The 20,225-nt window shown below is 35.0% G+C and overlaps 1 protein-coding gene across 6 annotated transcripts in view; it reads left to right on the forward strand.

Moving 5' to 3' along the window:
* The first annotated feature begins 1,652 nt into the window (after nt 1–1,652).
* The window catches only part of LOC136849789 (early endosome antigen 1-like), a 51,594-nt gene continuing 33,021 nt past the window's right edge, over nt 1,653–20,225 (forward strand). The window contains exons 1-7 of one of the 6 annotated variants that reach the window (XM_067123192.1): nt 1,653–1,768; nt 5,481–5,552; nt 6,708–6,969; nt 8,984–9,147; nt 11,326–11,523; nt 17,355–17,489; nt 20,039–20,122. In XM_067123192.1, the coding sequence (XP_066979293.1) occupies nt 5,523–5,552; nt 6,708–6,969; nt 8,984–9,147; nt 11,326–11,523; nt 17,355–17,489; nt 20,039–20,122 (873 nt within the window). In that variant the 5' untranslated portion in view covers nt 1,653–1,768; nt 5,481–5,522. Of the gene's footprint in view, nt 1,958–5,480; nt 5,553–6,707; nt 6,970–8,983; nt 9,148–11,325; nt 11,524–17,354; nt 17,490–20,038; nt 20,123–20,225 lie in introns of all 6 variants that reach the window. The other 5 variants (XM_067123193.1, XM_067123194.1, XM_067123195.1 and 2 more) reach the window with 5 other exon arrangements.

A 20,225-nucleotide genomic window follows, 5' to 3' on the forward strand; every position in this document is an offset into this window, starting at 1 on the left:
AATAATAATAATAATAATAATAATAATAATAATAATAATAATAATAATAATAATAAAAGCACATGCTAAAGATACTTTTTTCTCGTTGGCTAGCAGTAAAAACTGGTTTCACATCAACGGAAGAAATATATAATTGTAGTATATCCCATTTTACTTACATTAATTGCTTGCCTAGACGAGGTCTTTTTCCCTCGATCTAATAGTAAATAGTACTCATTTTGCTCTTTTCCTCAATCTTAGTTTGGGTTAATTTCAGCAAAAGAACTTAAGAGGAGCATTGAATCTGACACTCTGCCCAAATTTTTGTTCATACAAGAGAACAAGAAATGATGATGCAAGGATTTATGGAAAGCCTTAATTATTATAGTTCCAAATGACTATTATATCAATTCCACATTCACATTTTTGCGGATGTTTTGCCTGAGGGAAGATCAATCAAGTTTCAGCATAGCTTGGCTTCCTTTTCATTAGGAAAATATGACAAAAACATAAAGTAAGCTACTTAGTAGCTTTTGCTGGACAAGAGTATGGTTTTCTGCTCCTGTGAGTTGGATGTATGGGTAATGCGTCAGTGATATAAAGGGAGCTAAGGAACTGTCGTTCTGTTATCAATGTCTTACTGTAGGTCCAGTTACAAAGTTCTGTCTCCAAATTTTCAGTTACCCAAGGTCCAAGTAACAGTAAGAACATGCGCAGAGATAATTTAAGTTAAATCGATAGTGTGAAATATTCTCTGTACAGGATTACTAGAATGCAATTTGTATGTAACCAATATTTAGTTTTTGTGTGCAGTGCCTATGAACTACATGTATTTTGAATGAGGGGACCCATCTCGGTCCAAGCTTCACAGTCAGCAGTTCTCTATCATTCGGAGTTTGCCGTTTCGACCCTCTTATTCTACCATTATTTTCTAAATTGTGGGTATTTTTTTAGTAACGGGATGTCAAAACGGATTAAAAGTATAAAAACGTGTCATTTTCGCCTTCCTCATTTTGTCTGTCTAAAAATACTTGTTCGCCGCTTCATTTAGAATCCCGTTTACAATACCTTGTGAAAGATGTATCATCAACATTTTATCAGAATAGGAAAACATTCAATTCCCTATTAATTTACATCATTGACAGAAAAGAGAAGGGCCTGTGCTGCTGTATATCGGCTAATTAAACCCTTACAATGTATTTCTCATTAACTACTATTCATTACCTGAAAACAGAAACTAAGAACGTGAATGAGTGGCTAAGAATAGTGCACTAGCAATCTGACTTTCAAATGCAACGCAATCGAACGCGGCGATTGTCTTCAAGCACAGAAATGCTACGCGATTTTGTCACGAAAAACAAAAATACTGTGTTAAAAGAAATTTTTAGCATAGAAAATTCTGAATTATCCATTTTTCTACAGAAATAAAAAAGATGGTTTTGTGAGTTGAAAAACATTTTGACAAATGATGTCGAAGTGTACCATAGGGTTTATGTTTTCCATTTAGACAAAGATATCTTCTTGCACAACTACGTACACGATATTTTACTTTTTATTTTTATTATCAATGTAGCTGACTTAGTAATTTTTACTCAGAACAATGTTAATTTGTTTATACAGAATAACTGAGCTGCTATGTGTCATTTAAGGATTCAATATAGTTTCCCCCCCAAGACATCTTCGGTGCAATTGAAAGAAGAGATTTGTTTATATTCAGGAGGAAACACCTACTTGGCTGCAACCCGTCCCTTCGTGACATCTGCAGCTATAATTATGTTTTCTATAGCATGTAAGATTTAAGTAGTATCTTTGATTTCAGTTGTGTATGTTGCAGCAAATATTATACGCCTGTTTAGCTGTTATAGATAAGCGAGGTTAGTGGTATCCAGAGCGAACAGACTTACTGTCTGTTAAACCATCAACCATGACGTTAGACTTCCATAGGCTGGGCTAACCTAGGCCTCGTTTAATTGCCTCCGTAAGTATAGTTACTCGGTAGTCGTGGTACTTACGAGCTAATGCAGGCCAGGTGGTTTTTTTTTAATATTTACCTAGGTCATTGAGGTCAATTTGTTGATCTTGACTCCTAGCCAGATACACGAACCAGATAGCCTATTTTCCTGTTGGTTATCTTGCATGCGAGTTTTTTAAGGGGGTGTTTTTTGTGTGTGTGTTTTTTTCCCTCCCTCCCCTTAGCCTGTCCTATATCTAACAATTACAGCTTACCCCAGGGGGAAACTATATTTGTTTTGGGTGGAAAGAAGCCAGAAGCAAGGCACCGACCTCTAATATAAGGAGTGCATCGATCACTGGGTAGGCTAATCAGGCGAAAAATAAATAGTTCGCGCTTATTAGCAGGGAGAGTTCCCCGAAAATTTATATAGCACAAAAATATTGGAAGGACAGTTACAGTGATGCAACCTAGCCTAACCTAGCCTAGAGGTCGTAAAGTAGCTAGGTGGTGAATCCTCACCTAACCTGAATTAGGGTCCCATGGAATTCATTCAGTAATATACAGGGCTGCTTTTTAACATTACCTAACCTAACCAAGGGTGGCAGGTCCTTACTTGGCCAGCCGGGACTTGACGTAGAGCACCACAGAAGTCATTTTTGGGGAACTTACAATTAGCATATGTATGCTAACCTAAGCTTCATACCATAAACTTACCTAGGATGTTGGTGCTGGTTCTGGGCCTTACATGGATGAGGGGATGGGTGAGAAGGACTCTTCATCTTCTCTGGAATCCCCCCTCCCCCCCCACTTACTATCCTGACCCAGCAAGTCCTAATACATAAAGGTGGGATACAGAAAATCATCTCAGCCTTGGCTTTCACACCAGGTCCTAACTGCCAAAGGGGACACTGCCTGTCTCCCCCATGCTGTTGCACATAGTACAGTCCTAACCTTGATGTTTGGAGGTACAGTAATTGTTTCTTTCAGGCAATGTTTGATTTGTGGAGAAGAGTTATAGGCATATAGGCCATCAGTTGAAGGGGTTACCTTGCTTCAAGATGAAGAGTTACTTTACATTGTCATTAATATATAATTCATTGCTTGAGATATCCACCAATGTTTCGTACTCACTAGGCAGCCATCATTAAACTGAAGAAACACTGAAAAATAAGTGAAACTGAATGTACCCGGGGACTTCAGCATAAGAATTTATGAAGTTAAATTGTTTGATAAAGGTAAGTAATTATTATGCAACAGAAAAATTGAAACCTCCCAAATGAATAGAAACCTTCAAGATAGTAATATGAGCCTTAGGAAATATGCAGTGGTACACATCTTGATTACGAAACATAATTTATTACTCACTGGCCCCCGAGCCTATATCCCTAGTGGTAAAAAATTGCAGAAAGCCCATCATTTGACAGTATCTGTTACTGAATTCAGTATGGACTGGTAATTAAATTATTATAGTAATACCACGTTATGTCATGTATCGCTGTAATATAAAATCTAGGCTAGTCCTAATTGGAAGGTGTATGCTAGGATAAACCAAGTGTAATCTGACTTGTTATAGTTATACTAGGCATAGACTACTATCCGTTGTGGTTTTTCCGTGATCTGAGGCTAAACATAAAAATAATTATTGGCTTATATTGAGCCAGTTTTGCATTTGTATGTTCTTGTGAGTATCTCTACAAGCCTAGACGACAATTGTGATATGATGAAATGCAGCTAGATGCTATTTCAGGGTAGACATAAACAACTGTGGGGTTTTGGGGGCAAGGTTTCCTTGCTAGGAACATGGTGCCTTATAATGGGTTAGGTTAGGATTATTTTGCTAGTATGCAGGGTAAAGATAAACAGGTTCTACCAAGATTATACAAAGTGCTTTGAGTTAACAAAGCAAAGTAGAGGCCCTCGGTAATGTTAGATAAGTAGGTTAGCTAGAATAATTGTAAAGAGTGTAAATTACTATTGCCTTCCAAATGATAAAGTGAATTTGTTTTTGTAGAACACCTAGTGTATGCTATGCTAATGTTTGTTTCTGAACGGGAAAGTCCACTTGGAAAGAGTCTGGAAAGGAATGCACAAGATGATTCTGTTTCAACTTTAGAATTTTTATTGTAGTCTGGTTTGCATAACTTAACTTTCAGTGACTTTGTTCATCAATAGATTTTAATCTGGAGTTTTAAATATGAGCTTGTGTGGCATCTGAAGTTGGTGACAATATTGGCTTAGATTTTGATTTACCAGGACGAGATTGTCATGAAGCAGTTGTAAGGCTAGTACAGTATATTGTTCTCTGAGAATGCCCAGCTTTTATCTTGTCCACTTGGGATCTTTTGGGAAATATAGAAGCAGAAACAGCCCAGTATCAAGGGTATTGAAGCAGAAACAGCCCAGTATCAAGGGTATTGATGTCCATCTCACCTACACATGGTTCCATACTTTTCCGTGTTATGTAATTTTTTTTTATTCTTTAGTTCAGAAGTAACTGTTCAGTTACGGTGACCACACTCCCAGTTTACCCGGAACAGTCCCTATTTTCGCATCCCCCATCCCAGCGTCCCCGAAAGGTCAGGAAATGTCCCGGCCCTTGGTGTTTTCTGATGAACTGCGTACTTTTCCCTAGACCCATTCTGATTCATATTTCTGACATACGTTGGTTGTGCAAATTTCTGTTTATTTTTTAACAATGTCAATTGTTAGTAGTTAACTACTCACTGAAAAGTTGTTTTTCCTTTTATGAACATTGAAAAAATGACACGTTCAATCTCAGACTCAGAAAGTATTAATAAATTACTCACAAAACACTTCTAGCACTTTTATAATTTCACCTGCGATTCCTGATTAACACAACGTAAGGTTTCGGTACGTCCATAAAACACAGTATACTATATAATGTACACTAATGAATTTGTTCTTTGTCCTTCAGGAAAGTGTGTCACAGTCAATTTTCACAAACTGTTTTTGGCTTCTGGGTTGGGTGGAACCCGGGTCCTAGTTTACCCCCTAAAAAATCTGGTCACTGTAATTCATTAGCTAATCCCAGACTTGTAATACCCCTGAAAACATTCAGCAGAAATTCTTATAAGAAAAAAGATGAAAACAGTCCATTTAGGCAAAACATACTAATCCAATTTACTGAATTCACAATGTACAGATACTGTAATGGTGTATTATCTGTAAGTAGAATGAATATACATTTGCACAGTTTGCTGCATGGCTGACTACCTATTGGAAAATCGGAAAGAAGTTATAAGGAAAGAATGCAGGATATTGTTGAGCTATGGTTCAGAGTTTGTTTTCTTTCGTGATCAGCATCTTGAGGCTGACACTTTAAGGCACTTGAGGAATGCCATCACACTGCAGAAAGCGTAAGATTGTATAGGCTACTTGTATATCTAATTCCTGTTTTTGAGCATTTATAGATGACTCTTGTTTTCCTTTATTTATTTTTTTTTATTTCTCCATTTTTAAGTAAAAGAGATAGTTATAATCTGTTGGTTGGAAGTACGGCAACTTATATTTCTCTTTTTTCATACAGGATTGTCTTTGATACTTGAAGCCTCTTAAGTCTTCAGCAACCATGAATTCTCTGAAAAGTTTTATGAATAAGGTAAGCCCATAACTGTGTTTATAGTAACTTTTTTTATGATTTAGTACAATTCCTAGTACAGAGCCTGGCTGGGAAAGCTAATGATTTTTAAATGAATGCAATCTTGGTAAATGGAAGGCTGTTAACAATCTTTATTACCCAAAGTTACAAAACAGTGGGTGCCATTTTTAAATATACAGTACTGTATAGGCAACACAAATAATTAAGTGTCCTGATAAGGGATCACATGGTTGCATGCTTTGAGCAGCATGCAGGATGCAATTTCAGTAACTGTGAAGCAGTGGAATGTGTAACATCCTACATATGGATGACATTATTCTTAAAGTCATCCATAAAATAACTGTTACTTAAATGTTATACAGTAGTACTGTAAGCTTATAAATAGCACTCATTGCTTTGTGCATTTAGGCAAAAAGGGTCCTATCATTGCTCCATGCATTTAGACAGTAAAGGTTGCTAGTTCAGTAGTGTACATATGCCAGATTATTTATTTAAAAACTATTGAGTTTCCCTGCCAGACCCTATTTTTCATTGTAAGATTGTTTGTTTCCATACGTTGCACAAACTTCTTCATTCACTTGTTATGCTGCCCAAAGCACTGGTATTTAGGCAGATTTAGCCAGTAAGGAGATTTGTGTTGTTTTACAACTTATTGAGTTTTTTATTTAATTGTGTCAAGCTACACTGAGGATACTGGGAACCTAGGTGTACTAATAACACCCTGAAATTAGTGGTTCACATTACAAAGTTTATCAATCTTTAACTGGTCAAGAATATTGAAAAACTGCTTTGTTACCTCCCAACTGAGTACTGACTAATCCCTCATTACAAGCAAAATCTCAGGTTTTTACATTGCTGTATATGGACACAGGAAATTTAAGGTACTGTATTGGTTGTGTTCTAAATGCAAACTTATCTCATTCTTTACTTTACCCACCCAACTGGTTCTGGTACTTTAGTTCTTTTGTCTCTTGATGACCCATTGGTAACACAGCAGTGACCAGTTAGGAAAGTTTTGTGCAATATAAATAAAATGAGTCTTGTTCCTAGAATGTAAAATCTACTTTAGTTATTCAATGTTTAATGTTACAGTAACAATCTTCCATGATTTTATTTATATTTTTTATTTATTAATTTTTTTTTTTTACCAATAAGGTGAGTGCCCAGGTGAGGGAGGCGGGTCCACAGTTGCCAGGCCAAGTTGTTGATGGTATAAACAGTGCTCATGGCGAGGCAGTGGAAGGGTTTTTGTGTCCTACTTGTTACATGAGTTTCTCCACTCCTGAGCTATTACAGCTGCATTATGAAGAGACTCATATTGAGCCTGCTGCTAATTACTTGTGCCCAGTGTGCAAAGCTCGACTCAATACTCAGCAAGAGTTGGAACAACATTACAGCACTATTCATGGGATGAAAGGTGAGATATCTTTCTTTTTACGAATTTATGTTCAGATGAATTGACTAAACTTTAGTTCATTTTTAAACAAAAAACAAATTTCATTTCTTCTAGAGGTGCTATTCATTGTGGTACAGTAATTTGCTATTTATTTATTGGTGATTAATGCCATTTGGTCATAGTAAAGAACACTGCAGATCATGTATTTAAAAGTCCTGTTGTCAGTACTAGTGGGGAGAAATGACAGTCTTGAGGAACTATGTATGACTTCATGACTGCCACTTGATACTTGATTTTAGGTAGACAGATTCAGTTACAGTACATATAAAGGCACTTGGCTGGAATTTCTGGCAGGATAATAAACTGGAGCAGATGGTAGAGAAGTCATTTTTTTTCCTTCATAGTTATGGGAGAAGTTATGCACTTGGATACAAGGATAGGACCATAAAATTCTATATTGAATTCTTTATCACACTGTTGGGTTTCTCTGGTGGAATAGGATCAGTCAACCTCTTGGAGTTAACTGGTATTAGTACTGTACAGCTAATTTTTGAGGACTAGGTCAAGGGTATACCCCTGACCATAGTCATTGGAGAGATTTGTGGTGGCTTACCCGCTGGTATCTATCCATTGGAGGACCATGGCAGCATTAAATTTGAGTATGCCCACATGGGAACAATTAACACCTGAACTGGTTGTAATATCAAGCTATACTAATATACAAACCTTTGATGTGTGTTCCATAAGAGTGGTACCTTAACCATACAAATGCTTATGTCTGTAGAAACCTTGGTGTTCCCTGGTGCTATGCTCATACATGATGACCTCAATGAAGAATTACAAGCTATGACAGCTATTTTGGTTACTGCTGGTACTAAGGCCATTTGTCAGTTACAGCGTGTTTTATGGATATTGCTCTACTGTACTTTTCAGAACTGATAATTTAAGCCCCTTGGCTGTGGGATGTTGCCACTTCCTTACCATCAGACGTGTCTGAATTTGCATTCCCATGGAAAGATTTTCAGGTTGTACAGTCAGATGGTTTGATTAGTCTTCTTACCATTCTCATTTGTGGTGTAGGGCCCATTGGTTTCTTCAGTGTTCTCTGAATCATGAATTTGCCACCTTTCTTATTTGAAATTTGTAATGTGGGGCTCTTTGGCTTCCTCAGTGTTCCCTGACTCGTTAATCTTTGTCTTTTCTAGTGTGAGATTTATCATCATTTTACAAAGGGAAACTCACTGACATTTTATTTTTTACTTTTCATTTTGTAGTACCGTAGCTGCCATGTCTTTCTGGGTCATATAAAGAAATGCTGGTTGGGAACAGAAATTTGAAATATGGTGATATGTTTCTGTTGGTAAGAATCATGAAAACCGTACTGTATATCAACATGACAGTAATTACATACTTTAGTGTGATATACATTTTCTAAAGATGAAATTTCTCTAGTATACTGTATTAAATAGCACTGCGAAAATCTGATTGTCTCTCCAGCAACCAGAAAAGTCCTTCTGTCCTGGTATTACTGTGTATATTTCCATATGCATTTACAGTACAGTAATTGAAATAAAAGAAAATTATTAGACATCATAAACCTCTCTATATTTATTGTTGCCAATACCTATATAATTTTACTTAGTGCAAGGCAATCACATTATTATACAATAAGTTTAGAATTCTTATGAAACCACTGCAAATTTTGCCTAGAATTAAGGAATTATGGTTAACATTTTTCTTATCTCAAATTTTTATATTTTGTGATTATTAGTGCTTTGTTTATTTTTTCTGTATGATTACTTTTTATTGTTAAAAACCAGTAGATTTGAATTTTCCCTCAAATTATGCTATAGGTGCAAAATGCTGCATATTTGGAAAGGTCATGCAAAATATTCTTCTAGTACAGTATAGCATTATAGTGCTTGCTGATCGTGTTACAAAGTACTTCACAATTTTTTCATCTTGTTACAATCCCACTCAAATCCCAATTTTACATGCATTTTGCAAAAGTTAATGTTTATAGATGTTCTTCCAGATACCAGTGGACATAGCCTCGAAGCTCTTAGGGAAGAGTTGACAGAATTGTCAACTAATCTACGGGAGGAGCGTTGGTATTCAGAAGAGCTAAAGAAAGAGGTTGAAAGATTACAAGAAGCTTTTAAAAAAAAAGATGAGAATGAGGGTAATTTCATCCATAAGGTAGGTTGTTTTGTGTGAGAAATGTCCTGCATAGCATATGAGATATTCTGTTCCTTTGTATAGTAAAAAGTTTTGGCTCTTGAAATGCAGAACGGTACCTGTGTATAGTATATAATACTTTTATGTAATTTTGAAATGTATTCCGTATGCAGTAATGGGCATGAAATGGTTCTGTAAATATTCTTTAAAGTAATTTATTTATCTTGTGCATCTGTTTCTTGTATTTAAGACACTAAATGGATATACAGATAAAAAAAGAATTCCTAACTGTTGGTTGTTAAAATGTATTGAAAATCAGTAACAAAATGCAGTAACTGTAATAAGAATTTTCTTTGAAATTCTAGATAATTTACAATAAATTGTGCCTACTGTTTAAAAAAAGATAGAAGTGAGATGGTTGTTAAAATGCACCCAAAGTCAGTAACAAAATACAATAGCTTCAAAAGCATTTCATCTGAGAGAGAGAGAGAGAGAGAGAGAGAGAGAGAGAGAGAGAGAGAGAGAGAGAGAGAGAGAGAGAGAGAGAGAGAGAGAGAGAGAGAGGTGCATACATATTTACTGTATTCTTGATACATAATGGTAAACAGTGAGATCAGCTGATGTACAACAAGTGAAATGAAAAAACTCTTAGTTCTTGGTTGTTGAAATGCATCCAAAATCAATAACAAAATATGTTAACTATTAATAAAGCAGTTTCTTATTATTAGTAGTTGATTTAACAAAAAAAATTTGTCTGCAGTGTAAATGAGGTAGCAATGCACACACATATTCTTGATATGTATTGGTAAACAGATATAGGCTGCATAAAAAATGAAAGTAAGCAAAAGAACTTGTAGTTGTTGGTTGTTAAAATGCACCTGAAATCAGTAACAAAAATACAACTCTGTGTTTTAGAGTAATAAAAAAGCTTTTTCTTCTGTACAACTAGTTGTACATATGTAGATGTTTTCAATAAAAGCTGGGGGTTGGGGGAAGAGAGTTATCTGCTTACAAAAGAGAACGACTGGCTGTTTCACAAGCGTAGCATTACCAGTGAAAATGGAACTTGCTCAATATGTGGGATATATAAACTGTATTTCTTCCAGTAAATCACCACTTAGGTGGCAAATAAGCATATTCTAAGCTAACTCTGATTGGGCAAAATCGGTAATCCAGCACCATGCTAGTCCCATTAATGCAAGATTGGTGATTAACTACATAAATGATCTGCTTGGTATTATTTTAATTGATGTGCATTTCCTTTTTGAGAGTGCATAGCATATGGTCTTAAATAATTTTAACATTTATATACTTTAGTGTATTAGTTTCAGCATTTGTGCAGTTTAATATGGGGTTGGCAGTGTGTTAGAAACTTCATGCAGCTCATCAAATCATATTACAAAATGGTGCTCTAGTTTTGTACAGGTGAAAAGAATAATACTCTAAAGTTGCATATTTATACTGTGTACTTAATTTTTCAGTAATTTTTAGTCTTAGCATTTATCTTCCCCATTTGTGGGTAGATAGTTTTAAAGTTTTACCTTAGGTACCCTCGTAAACATAATTTTACAAGTTTGTAAGTTTATTCAAACAGATATCCACCCTTTGTGACAGACCTGCAGATGATGGTTATCTATGTTGTATGTTGTATTCTCAATTATTGTTTGGATTTAGATAAGATAATATATAGCCGTTAACGTCTACATGTAGCAATTTATGGTAGCTATTCACTTAATTTTATTTTGCTGTCATTCTCTTGATGCTAACCAGATGAGTAGGATATAATTTATAGAGCCAACATAGTAGTTGTCCTTTATGTAAAAATATTTTAATTTTTTTGTAGGATATCATGCATTTAATATTTATATATTCATTACACCTAAGATTTTTTTGTAGGACGATTGTTAGTACTCTGATTTGAATACTTTCCCATACCTTTCATGTATTTGAATTTGAATTCTAAAGAACTTTTACAAATATTTCATGCCCTCATGTGCATTTTACATGTTTAGTTTTTTCATGTGTAAAATAGCTACGATTTTAATATCCATTGTTAGGTAAAATGCAGTTAAAACATTGTAGTTTCCTTTCATGTTATTGTTAGAAGTGAGTATATAAGATGCATTTTGTGAATTTTTAATTGAAGGATTTTACATACCTAAGCGTATTGATAATTTTTACTTTTTGTTTTGACTAAAGTCCCAGCTGGATGCTGTTGAAGAATCAAAGGCCTTATTAACTTCAGAAGTGGTGTTACTTCGCAAGCAACTGACGGAAAGCCTCTCTCTCAATGCCTCTATGAGGGCAGAAAAAGACATGCTGGAGTCACGAGCATCAGAATTTGCTGTTGAAAGGGCTGAATTACGAGCTACTTTGGATACATTGCAGGCAGAAAAGGTTAGTATATTCTGTAATAAAAAAGTAATGGAATGGCTCTTCTCTAGTTACTGACACCAATAACCATGTGTATCTAAAAATCCCTGAGATTTGTGATGAATTGGCATGTACAGTGATTAACACGAGTTCATAAATTGTTGTGACCACATATTATTACCTATTGAACATTAAACCTTTGGTTTTAATAAATGTTGGCAAAAATACAAATGAATTTAATAGTAAAAATGGAGACTATTTTTGTAGAACAGTTTTGTATCTGACTCTGTTGGTATATTGATCCCTTAATTTTTCTAGTTTTTAGGCATTAGGCATTTTCTCTCTTCATTTTATATACGGTAGTTATTCATTATTTTAGGTTATTTCATAGTGCAGTACTGTATGCACCTGATGAAGTAGTTGCCATCGCATTGATATTTATGCCATCTGAAAAACTCCATATATTGTAACCGGAACACACTGTAGCTGTTCTTCAAGCCAGCCAGACAAGCTGTCAGTTAAAGATAACCAGATGTATTGTTTGTAAAACAGCTGTTTTAAAATGAGGTCTATACAAACTTAACTATAGTCTGATGCTGATTTGAAGATTTCAAATTGTTTTCAGTATTTGTAGTTTAAGTTTTCACTGAAGTTATGATTTTTTTACTTTTACCTTGAAAAATCAGCATCATTTTGTACATATAAAGTTATTTTATAAGGATTCAGATTTCTGTAGGCACATTATGAATTTAATTTTCTGTTTTATAATTCTTTAATTTCTGTACTATGTAAGGTGTTGCAGAAAAGGAGCTTTAGCCATGACATAGAACATGAATGGAATATGACATTGTACCATATATAGTAGGAATATGTTCTGTAATGTTTCGCAAAGTATGAAGTTGCGTCTGTTCTGTCCCTTGAACAACATGATATGTATACGATCATGACATGCTTCTTATCTCAGGTATGACCAATACAGTACTGTGTCCCCAATGCTTGCTTATGGAATAGAATAGTTGCTCTTTCCCTTGATTAAAAACACTTAGCTTCACGTGACATGCCACATTCTTACACCTTGCTCCTGGAACTTACTATTACAGTGTACGTATATGTTTTTGTTTGGTATTTTCTGTAGATGATTATTCTCTTTTCATTTTGTTATGTGCACAGATCCCAAGTGTAAGATACGCTGGTAATATGTACAGATTTATTTAAGGTTGAGAGTAGAGTATTATTTTTTTTATTGCCATGAAACAGCAAAAACATGTAGGCAATCACAGTTAAAGGAAATGGGTTGCGTAGGGTTCAGTTATTATTATTATTTATTATTATTATTGTCATTATTAGACCGCTGGATAAAATAAATAACAATAATAATGATATGAATGATATCATTGCTTCTTTAGTGGGGTATACCCATGCCCAGTATTTTAAGTTACCTCTTCTCAAGGGCAAGGACACATTCTGGGTGTTTTTACTTTTGAAGGTCCAAAGCATACTACACAGAACCCAAAGAATTTTACAAAACTTCCATGGTCACTATAGTGGTTGAGTAGGAGCTGGATTATGGAGTTTGGTTTGGGAATTTTTATGTGCAGGCAGTGGGCTGTAAGATGGTAGTTTGATGTCACACACTTCCATAATCATGAACCCTGACAGGTCAGTTACCAAGTTTTTTGAGTTGGCTTAGCATCGCAAAGGTTGTGTAGTTGTAAAGTGGAGGATGTTCTGAAGGGTCACTGGGAACTATGGACATCCTGCAAGGGGTCTTCCAAGAAGCAAATGATTATCCAGATGGCTTTAGTCCTGATGGCACAACGGTTCAATTTAATTGTTAACGGCTGTTATATCTCTGGAATTGTGTCCAGTAGATACTCATAGATTTGGTGGGAAGAGGTATATCTGTCCGGTATATTTAGGGAAGGTTTTATGTTAAGTATATGCATCATCTCTAAGATCCTGAGTTATTGGCTGTCTGGGCCACTATCCAAGATGTTGAGGGTGGAGACAAGGCATAAGTGCCTCCATGGCACCTTCCTGAACATGGCATAATATTAACTTGGATAGACACATAGTAATCAAAATGTGTCCGTACCCTAGGGAAGAAATTTCGAATACCAGGAAAATACTTCCAGTAGCATCAGGTAGTGTATGAAATCACCCACCACATTATGGCCCACTGCCAGATCCCAGAAACAAGTTAATCCAGTTCAATCACCATAGTGACATTTTTTGTAAAATTTACCTGTACAGTTATTGCAATACAAGAATAAACTATAAAAATATGTCATTGCCAGAGACAGGAAATGTTGAGTTCAGGGCAAATACTCATAAGATTATGCTTCTCAGAGAGGGAATTCATCAGAAAAGTTGAGAGAACAGTATAAGTTAATGATACTGAGTCAGCATTTATATTTATTGAAACATGCTTAAAGTAGGATCTCATACCAAAGTAATAATAATAGTAATAATGATAATAATAAAACTACAGTATGCATTTCATGTGTTTGGAAAGGACCTTGATGGAATCCATGCCTATTAAAAGTCTTAGACTATGTGCAGAGCATGAAATCATCCACATTTATTAGCTTTAGGAATTTTCTCTGTTAGAGTATGGTAAAGCTGAGATTTGGTTAAAATTCATTTTTTGTATATGGTGTGTTATGGAATCCTTGTACAGTAATTGCTTCTTTGCAAAGCTGTAGTAAAATTCAGTTGGTCCTGTTTGTATGTTTTGAGTTGCATCCTATCATGACCAATGTTAAAGAAGAAATATTACTTAAAAACTATATTTCTTGTGTAAAAGAACAGTTACCTTCCCAGTAATTTTTTCCCACTCACCCCATCAACTTGTATCAGCATATTTTTAGTCCACAAATGTGTTGAATACTTTTTATTTAACATAAATATCAAGAAAGTATATGTCAGCAAAAAATAAGAGCTGATTTGAAAAAAATTATTTTTGCCCAAACCACGTGAAATCATCACAAAATTTCCTCATTACATAAGTCAGAGGGCAGTTGTTAATAATTCATTGGAAAATTCATAAAACATTCAGTCTTGGGAAGTTCTTTAGAAAAAACTGTATGCTATATGAGATATCAAAAATGACTCGGTGGGATAATGAAAGAGATTGGTGCACTGAAAGGTTTCAACACTGTGGTTGCTAAAGGCGGGTTGACGTTGAGCTTGGCATTGCCCAAGTAATTTGTGTGCACAGGTCATGTAAAATAATGATTGAGCATCTGTAGTAGCAGCGCAGTACTGTTGCTTTTGATGTCCCCAAAGCTCACATTTGTTAAAAGTGTGATTATTGCAGATTGTTATAGCAAGTTTTGTATCATATGGAAAATAATCATTATGAGTTACTTGTAAGGAACAAACATTGTTTAGATGAAGAATTGTATACCAAATGAATCTATATGTTGGGCTAAGTTTGACTTGGTTTTGAGAATTTATTTTTCAAATGCATTTGGTGCCACTGTAAGACATTTAAAATTAACCTAGACTATCAGTGGGTTGCCAGTGGTGGTTACTAAGAGGTTAAGAATTCCCATTTGAACTGTTGACAAAGAGTGCTAGTAGACGCTACTCTGAGGTGGGAGAAGTGTTGTTAAATAATTAGCAATTTTTTAATGCTAGTAATTGATATTGTATCTTATTTGTGGCGGAAGAGAATATTATAACAGATCATGATAATTTTAGATTAGACTTTCAGCTAGAATTAACAGCATATTTGCTTTTTGGATGAGGAGAATTATATTTTCTTTCTTGTAAAGAGATGAAAAGGTGAAGCTTACTTTTGTTTTTGTAGCTTTCTTAGTATTTTGTCCTTTTAATTTGGATTTCTCTTACTTTTTCATTTCTAAGAAACTAATAAGGTAATCTACAGGGGTTTGGTGTATTTTTGAAAAGGCCATAGGAATTTGCCTTACTAGTGCCTGTTTCCTTAACATGATAAGAAGTTACCAAGATCTTAGTTCAGATCTCCTTGAAGAGGCTGACACACCTGCATCAATTTGAAACTCTTCTGTCAGATCACATGTACACCATTGCATCTGGGCATTGTTGGAAGGGAGAAGATACCTTATTGTAGGGTAAGGGTTTGTATCTGCATAACAAAATATGTGATTTACTATTTATTTTTTAATTACAAACTGCGTGATCAAGATTTCCATCATTCCTTAGATATAGCACAGCTATAATGTTGTCCAAAATGTGTCTTTTGATCTGAGGTAGAAGTTAATTCAAACTAATTTGAGTGCTTCAGTTCTGGGTGATGGTGTGGAAGTTTTGCTTGTTTTCCAGGCGCTCCTATTTCTGGAAAATGAGCTCCATACTCAGTGATGAGGTGGTGTTAATGAACAAAGGTTGCCCTTTAGCTACAACTTGATCTGGCTCTGGATTTATGTGTGTAGTCTTTAGAGGTAGAATTTGAGCCACTGTGTATGAAAAGTCCTTACCCAAGAGGGGTTTGGTATAGTTTAACTTGTTTAAGTAGGATGATTGTGGACAGACTTTTGACAGAAGTGCTTGTAGCTTTTATTTTTTTTCCCAGACTTAACAGTTATTGACTTCATATTTTTGTAAAATATTTTTGAAGCTAAAGAAAATTGATTCTTATGTCTGGGAAAAGTCATCCAAACTAGTAGGAAGCTAAGGAGGGCTAGGATACCTGACTGTTTCATCAGTTCTTGAGGATGCCAGAGAAATTTGGTAAGCCATTTTCGCTGAGAGCAAGATAGGATAAAGCAGGTTAGTGTCTGATGATAGAAGGAAAGATCCCGTAAAGGCTGGACAGTTGCAGGGTACTAGAGAATGAATGAAAGATTTTCAGAAATTTTTAATTGCATGTTGCATTAAGAAATCTTGGGGTCATTCCTCTCCCAAGCCTCATATCAATAAATAGAGTTCTTAAGGGTCTAAGCTACTCACGGTCATGATTTGTTGCTCTATAAGTGGTCAAGGGCATCTAGGCATTTTCAAGGGTCAGTGAATAAATTAAAAAAAGCAAAGAAAAAAATTTTCAAGCAAGGGAACTCAAAATATAAGAGAGTGGAAGGCCAGTAGTAAGGTTGTGGCACAGTCATAGATCTAAGACTATTTGTCGTAGTCACCACCCTCATGAAACAACTCAGCATTGCACTCAAAATTATCTAGCGGCCACAGACATCAGCATGGATAATCCTATCAATTAAGCAAGATTTCATGAAAAGGAAGGGGATGTTTAGCAACTGCAACTTAGATGTAAAGAGATTACCCCAGAAATTAAGATAAAGAGCCAGCTACCTTATTCCTGAATAACTAGATGACATTTGATAAAAGCCCCAACTGTGACCACAAGAGATACAGTATCAGAAGAAGTCATGAAAAATTATGAAAATTGTTAAAAAAAACTTATAACATCTTGTAGAGTGTTAGCATTACTTCAATAAAAGCTTCAGTTTGGAGAAGTGAAGCAGGTGGTTGGTTGTACCTCACTGAAGGGACACTTTATATCTTTTAAAGGAGCACTATCATCATCTTGGTAAATTCGTTCTTAATCATGTTTTGAGTTTTGAAGTAATAGGATCTAGTAAGGCAATAGTTTAAATACATAAGGTTTATCATAGAGGTGGGCATATGGCTGTTAGGATATGTTTTTTGTCGCAAAATATTTTCAGGAGGAAAGGGATGAGATTTTAATTTTTAAATGAGGGACCTTTGTTTTTTCAAGGTTTGGTTTACTTACAGCTGTACTTACCAAAAACAGAATAATTCAGGGATCAGCTATTATGTATGGGTATATTCACTCACTGAGGTGGCAGGGATGCTTTTGAATAAGTACAGGAATTTATGCGAAAATGTTTTATTAGGTTGGACTCGAATCCGAACTGCATGAAATGAGGTCAACACGAGCTAAGCAGGAAGGCGTAGATCAAAATGAAACGCAACAGCTACAACAAGAGGTAGCCAAGCTTCAGGAACAGTTAGTGACTAAAGAAAAAGAGGTTAGTCAAAAGGGTTATTTTTAGTTCATATTATTTGGATTTTATCTTTCAAACGTATTATACTTCATTTCTTTCAGCCACTTCCAATTAGTTCTCTTGTTAGCATATTTTTGCTCTTACGCTTGGTCATGTCATGTTGTGAGTCCAGTAGATTAGTGAATGTTTCCTTATGTGACAGAGTGAAGCTACTGTCTTTAGTCGTCTATTATTGTACAGTATATAGCCATGGATTTATGCAGTAAAAATTTTATGAAGTTGAAACCCTGCAAAACATGTACACGACACCATCTTTTAGGCTGGAGTAAATCAGTGCAGCTTCCCTTAGCATTTTATTATCGTATGGTATTTTATTGCATGACCTATTTCCCAGCCTGATTTTGATATTTGTGCAACACATGGTTGCTCCACCAAGATATCAACTTGCATACTGAACTTTTTTACTGTGTCATGCACTCAGAATTTTAACCAGTACAGTATTTTAATTAACATGAATATCATTACAAATTAATTGCCTGCTGCAGTAAATGAACTTTGTAAATTTAACCATTCAGACATCTGGAAATGTTACTTCCTGTCTATTGACATTCAAGTATTCTCTTTTGTGGAATTTTCATATATGTGTAGTAACTTGTGTCTGTATTATCTTACCATTTTCAGCCATTTTCTGTTAGTAAAGTTATTAATAATTTCAATACTGAATATTTGTTATGAATTTTTATCCGTAACACAATTCAAGAACAATTTTTTCTAAAATATTTGTGTTCTCTGGCTCTTTGTGAAGCATTTGTAACCTTTATCGAGATTTTCTCCATAAACATTTGTAACTTGCAAACAACCCTCTACATTACAAAAATAGAAATGAAAAAGGTAGAAACGATAATTTTTAGGTTACTGTATTTTGTTGTTTAGAGAATACTGTAGTATTTGACCCTTGAGCTTGGGTTGGGATGGTCTAGCTTATAGGTGATTTGATAGACATAGGAATGTCTAGTAAATGGAAATTATGGATATCAATAAATTATATTTTTCCAGTTTCTGTATGTCAGTTCCTAAGAGGTCATATTTATTTATGGATATATCATAAAGTAGTTTACTAAGACCACTGATTCATATCGCAATACTCCCATAGACCTTACCAGAAGGATTTATTTGTTGAATTAGAAGTGAGCAGGTAAAGTTGAGAAAGTTTGACAACTAGGTGGGAAGAGAAAACGAGAAACATGAAAATTAAAAGCCAGAAGTCAGTGCTTCTAAGAGCCAAAGGATCACAGCATAGATCTTATAACACTGTAGTGTCCCAGAGAAGGCACACTGCAAATGGTACCTTGTGCAGAGTTGAAAGGTCATAAAATCTTTGTGTTTCCTGTAAGTCAAATGAAATACAGCAAAGTGCATTCAAGTTTTGTTTTAAAAAGGATGAGTTTTGGAGTTTTTAATATATTTGGACACTGGAAAGGAAGTTTAGGATAATACACTAAGATTATTAATAATTGCTTCTTTATTTTATGGTTGCATTTGTTAAAATTTGTACTGTAAATCAGTGGGTGTTGCTGGATTTATTAAAAAAGTTTACCATGTGTGTTATTAAGTATTAATTTAACTTTTTGAATGAAAGCGTAATGAACCAGGTCTGTCTGTTGAGCTCCTTTTTTAAACTTCCAGTGAGAGACAGGGTTTATAAGCATATCTGTAACAGTTCTGTTCATGTGAAGTAGTTTATGACTTACAAATATCGTTTCTGGTAATTAATTAAAAATTGTCTTTACTCCTCTTTGGGATTATTTCAGTTATGTGTAGGGTTTTTGCAGTTGTTTATATATTACATACTCACAACTCCTCTTAAATGGGAAATTTGAAAACTGCAGCTTTTTCAAATGGTAGCTGACGGAAACAGAAATATTCCAAAATGTTAAAGAAAACCTACAAGTTTTAAATGACATCCTCAAATATGCTAATATGTAAACTTCTTCCAAAAGTAACAATTATTTTGGCAGTACTGTAATTGGTGATGAAAAAGATATTACAACTGTAATACCTTTGGGAGGAGTTATGAGTACATGCACATACTGTTTGTAAATGCATTGACAAAGCAGTGGGACAGCACCTCAGATTTTGTAAACTGAACATTCAGTGTGATTTGTGAAAGAAAGTAGCAAAATGTTTCTGATTTGAACATTTTTATGTCTTGGTTAATGATGTTTATCTCTTAGTCACCATTTTAGAACCAGAATCACTGTGAGTTGCAATGCAAACTGCCTGCTACTGTCACAGCATATACATACATAATTTGCACTGTGAAATGCATTTGGTCATGAAGGAAATCACTGTAGCAGTAAATGTAGAAAGAAGATCTTTTCCCTTTTACTCCAAAGTAATTTTACAAATATTTTTCCTCATGATTAATTAAAGTTTGATGTGCCGTAGTTCCAAAGGTTTCCTGAAAATCCGTTGCATGGTAGTGTAGACCACTGTTGTGATAATTTGGCCGTTGCACAGAAAGCTTTGCTCTTGTGCATGTTTGAAGATCCTAGCATGTGTGTGGTTTTCAGAAGGAAAATGTCAAAGATTCAGAGGATAAAATGGAGTTAGAGATTCAAGTCCTTCGCAGTAAGTTACTAGATCAAGAGACTGAGGTAAGTGCTTGCAAGAGTTTTCAGTTATTGCATTATTAGGAAGAATGACTTGCTTTTAACAGTTTTCTTGATTTACAGCCAAGGTGTGATTTTATGCAGGATT

Source organism: Macrobrachium rosenbergii, chromosome 21, assembly GCF_040412425.1.
Source record: "Macrobrachium rosenbergii isolate ZJJX-2024 chromosome 21, ASM4041242v1, whole genome shotgun sequence".
Classification (NCBI taxonomy): domain Eukaryota; kingdom Metazoa; phylum Arthropoda; class Malacostraca; order Decapoda; family Palaemonidae; genus Macrobrachium; species Macrobrachium rosenbergii.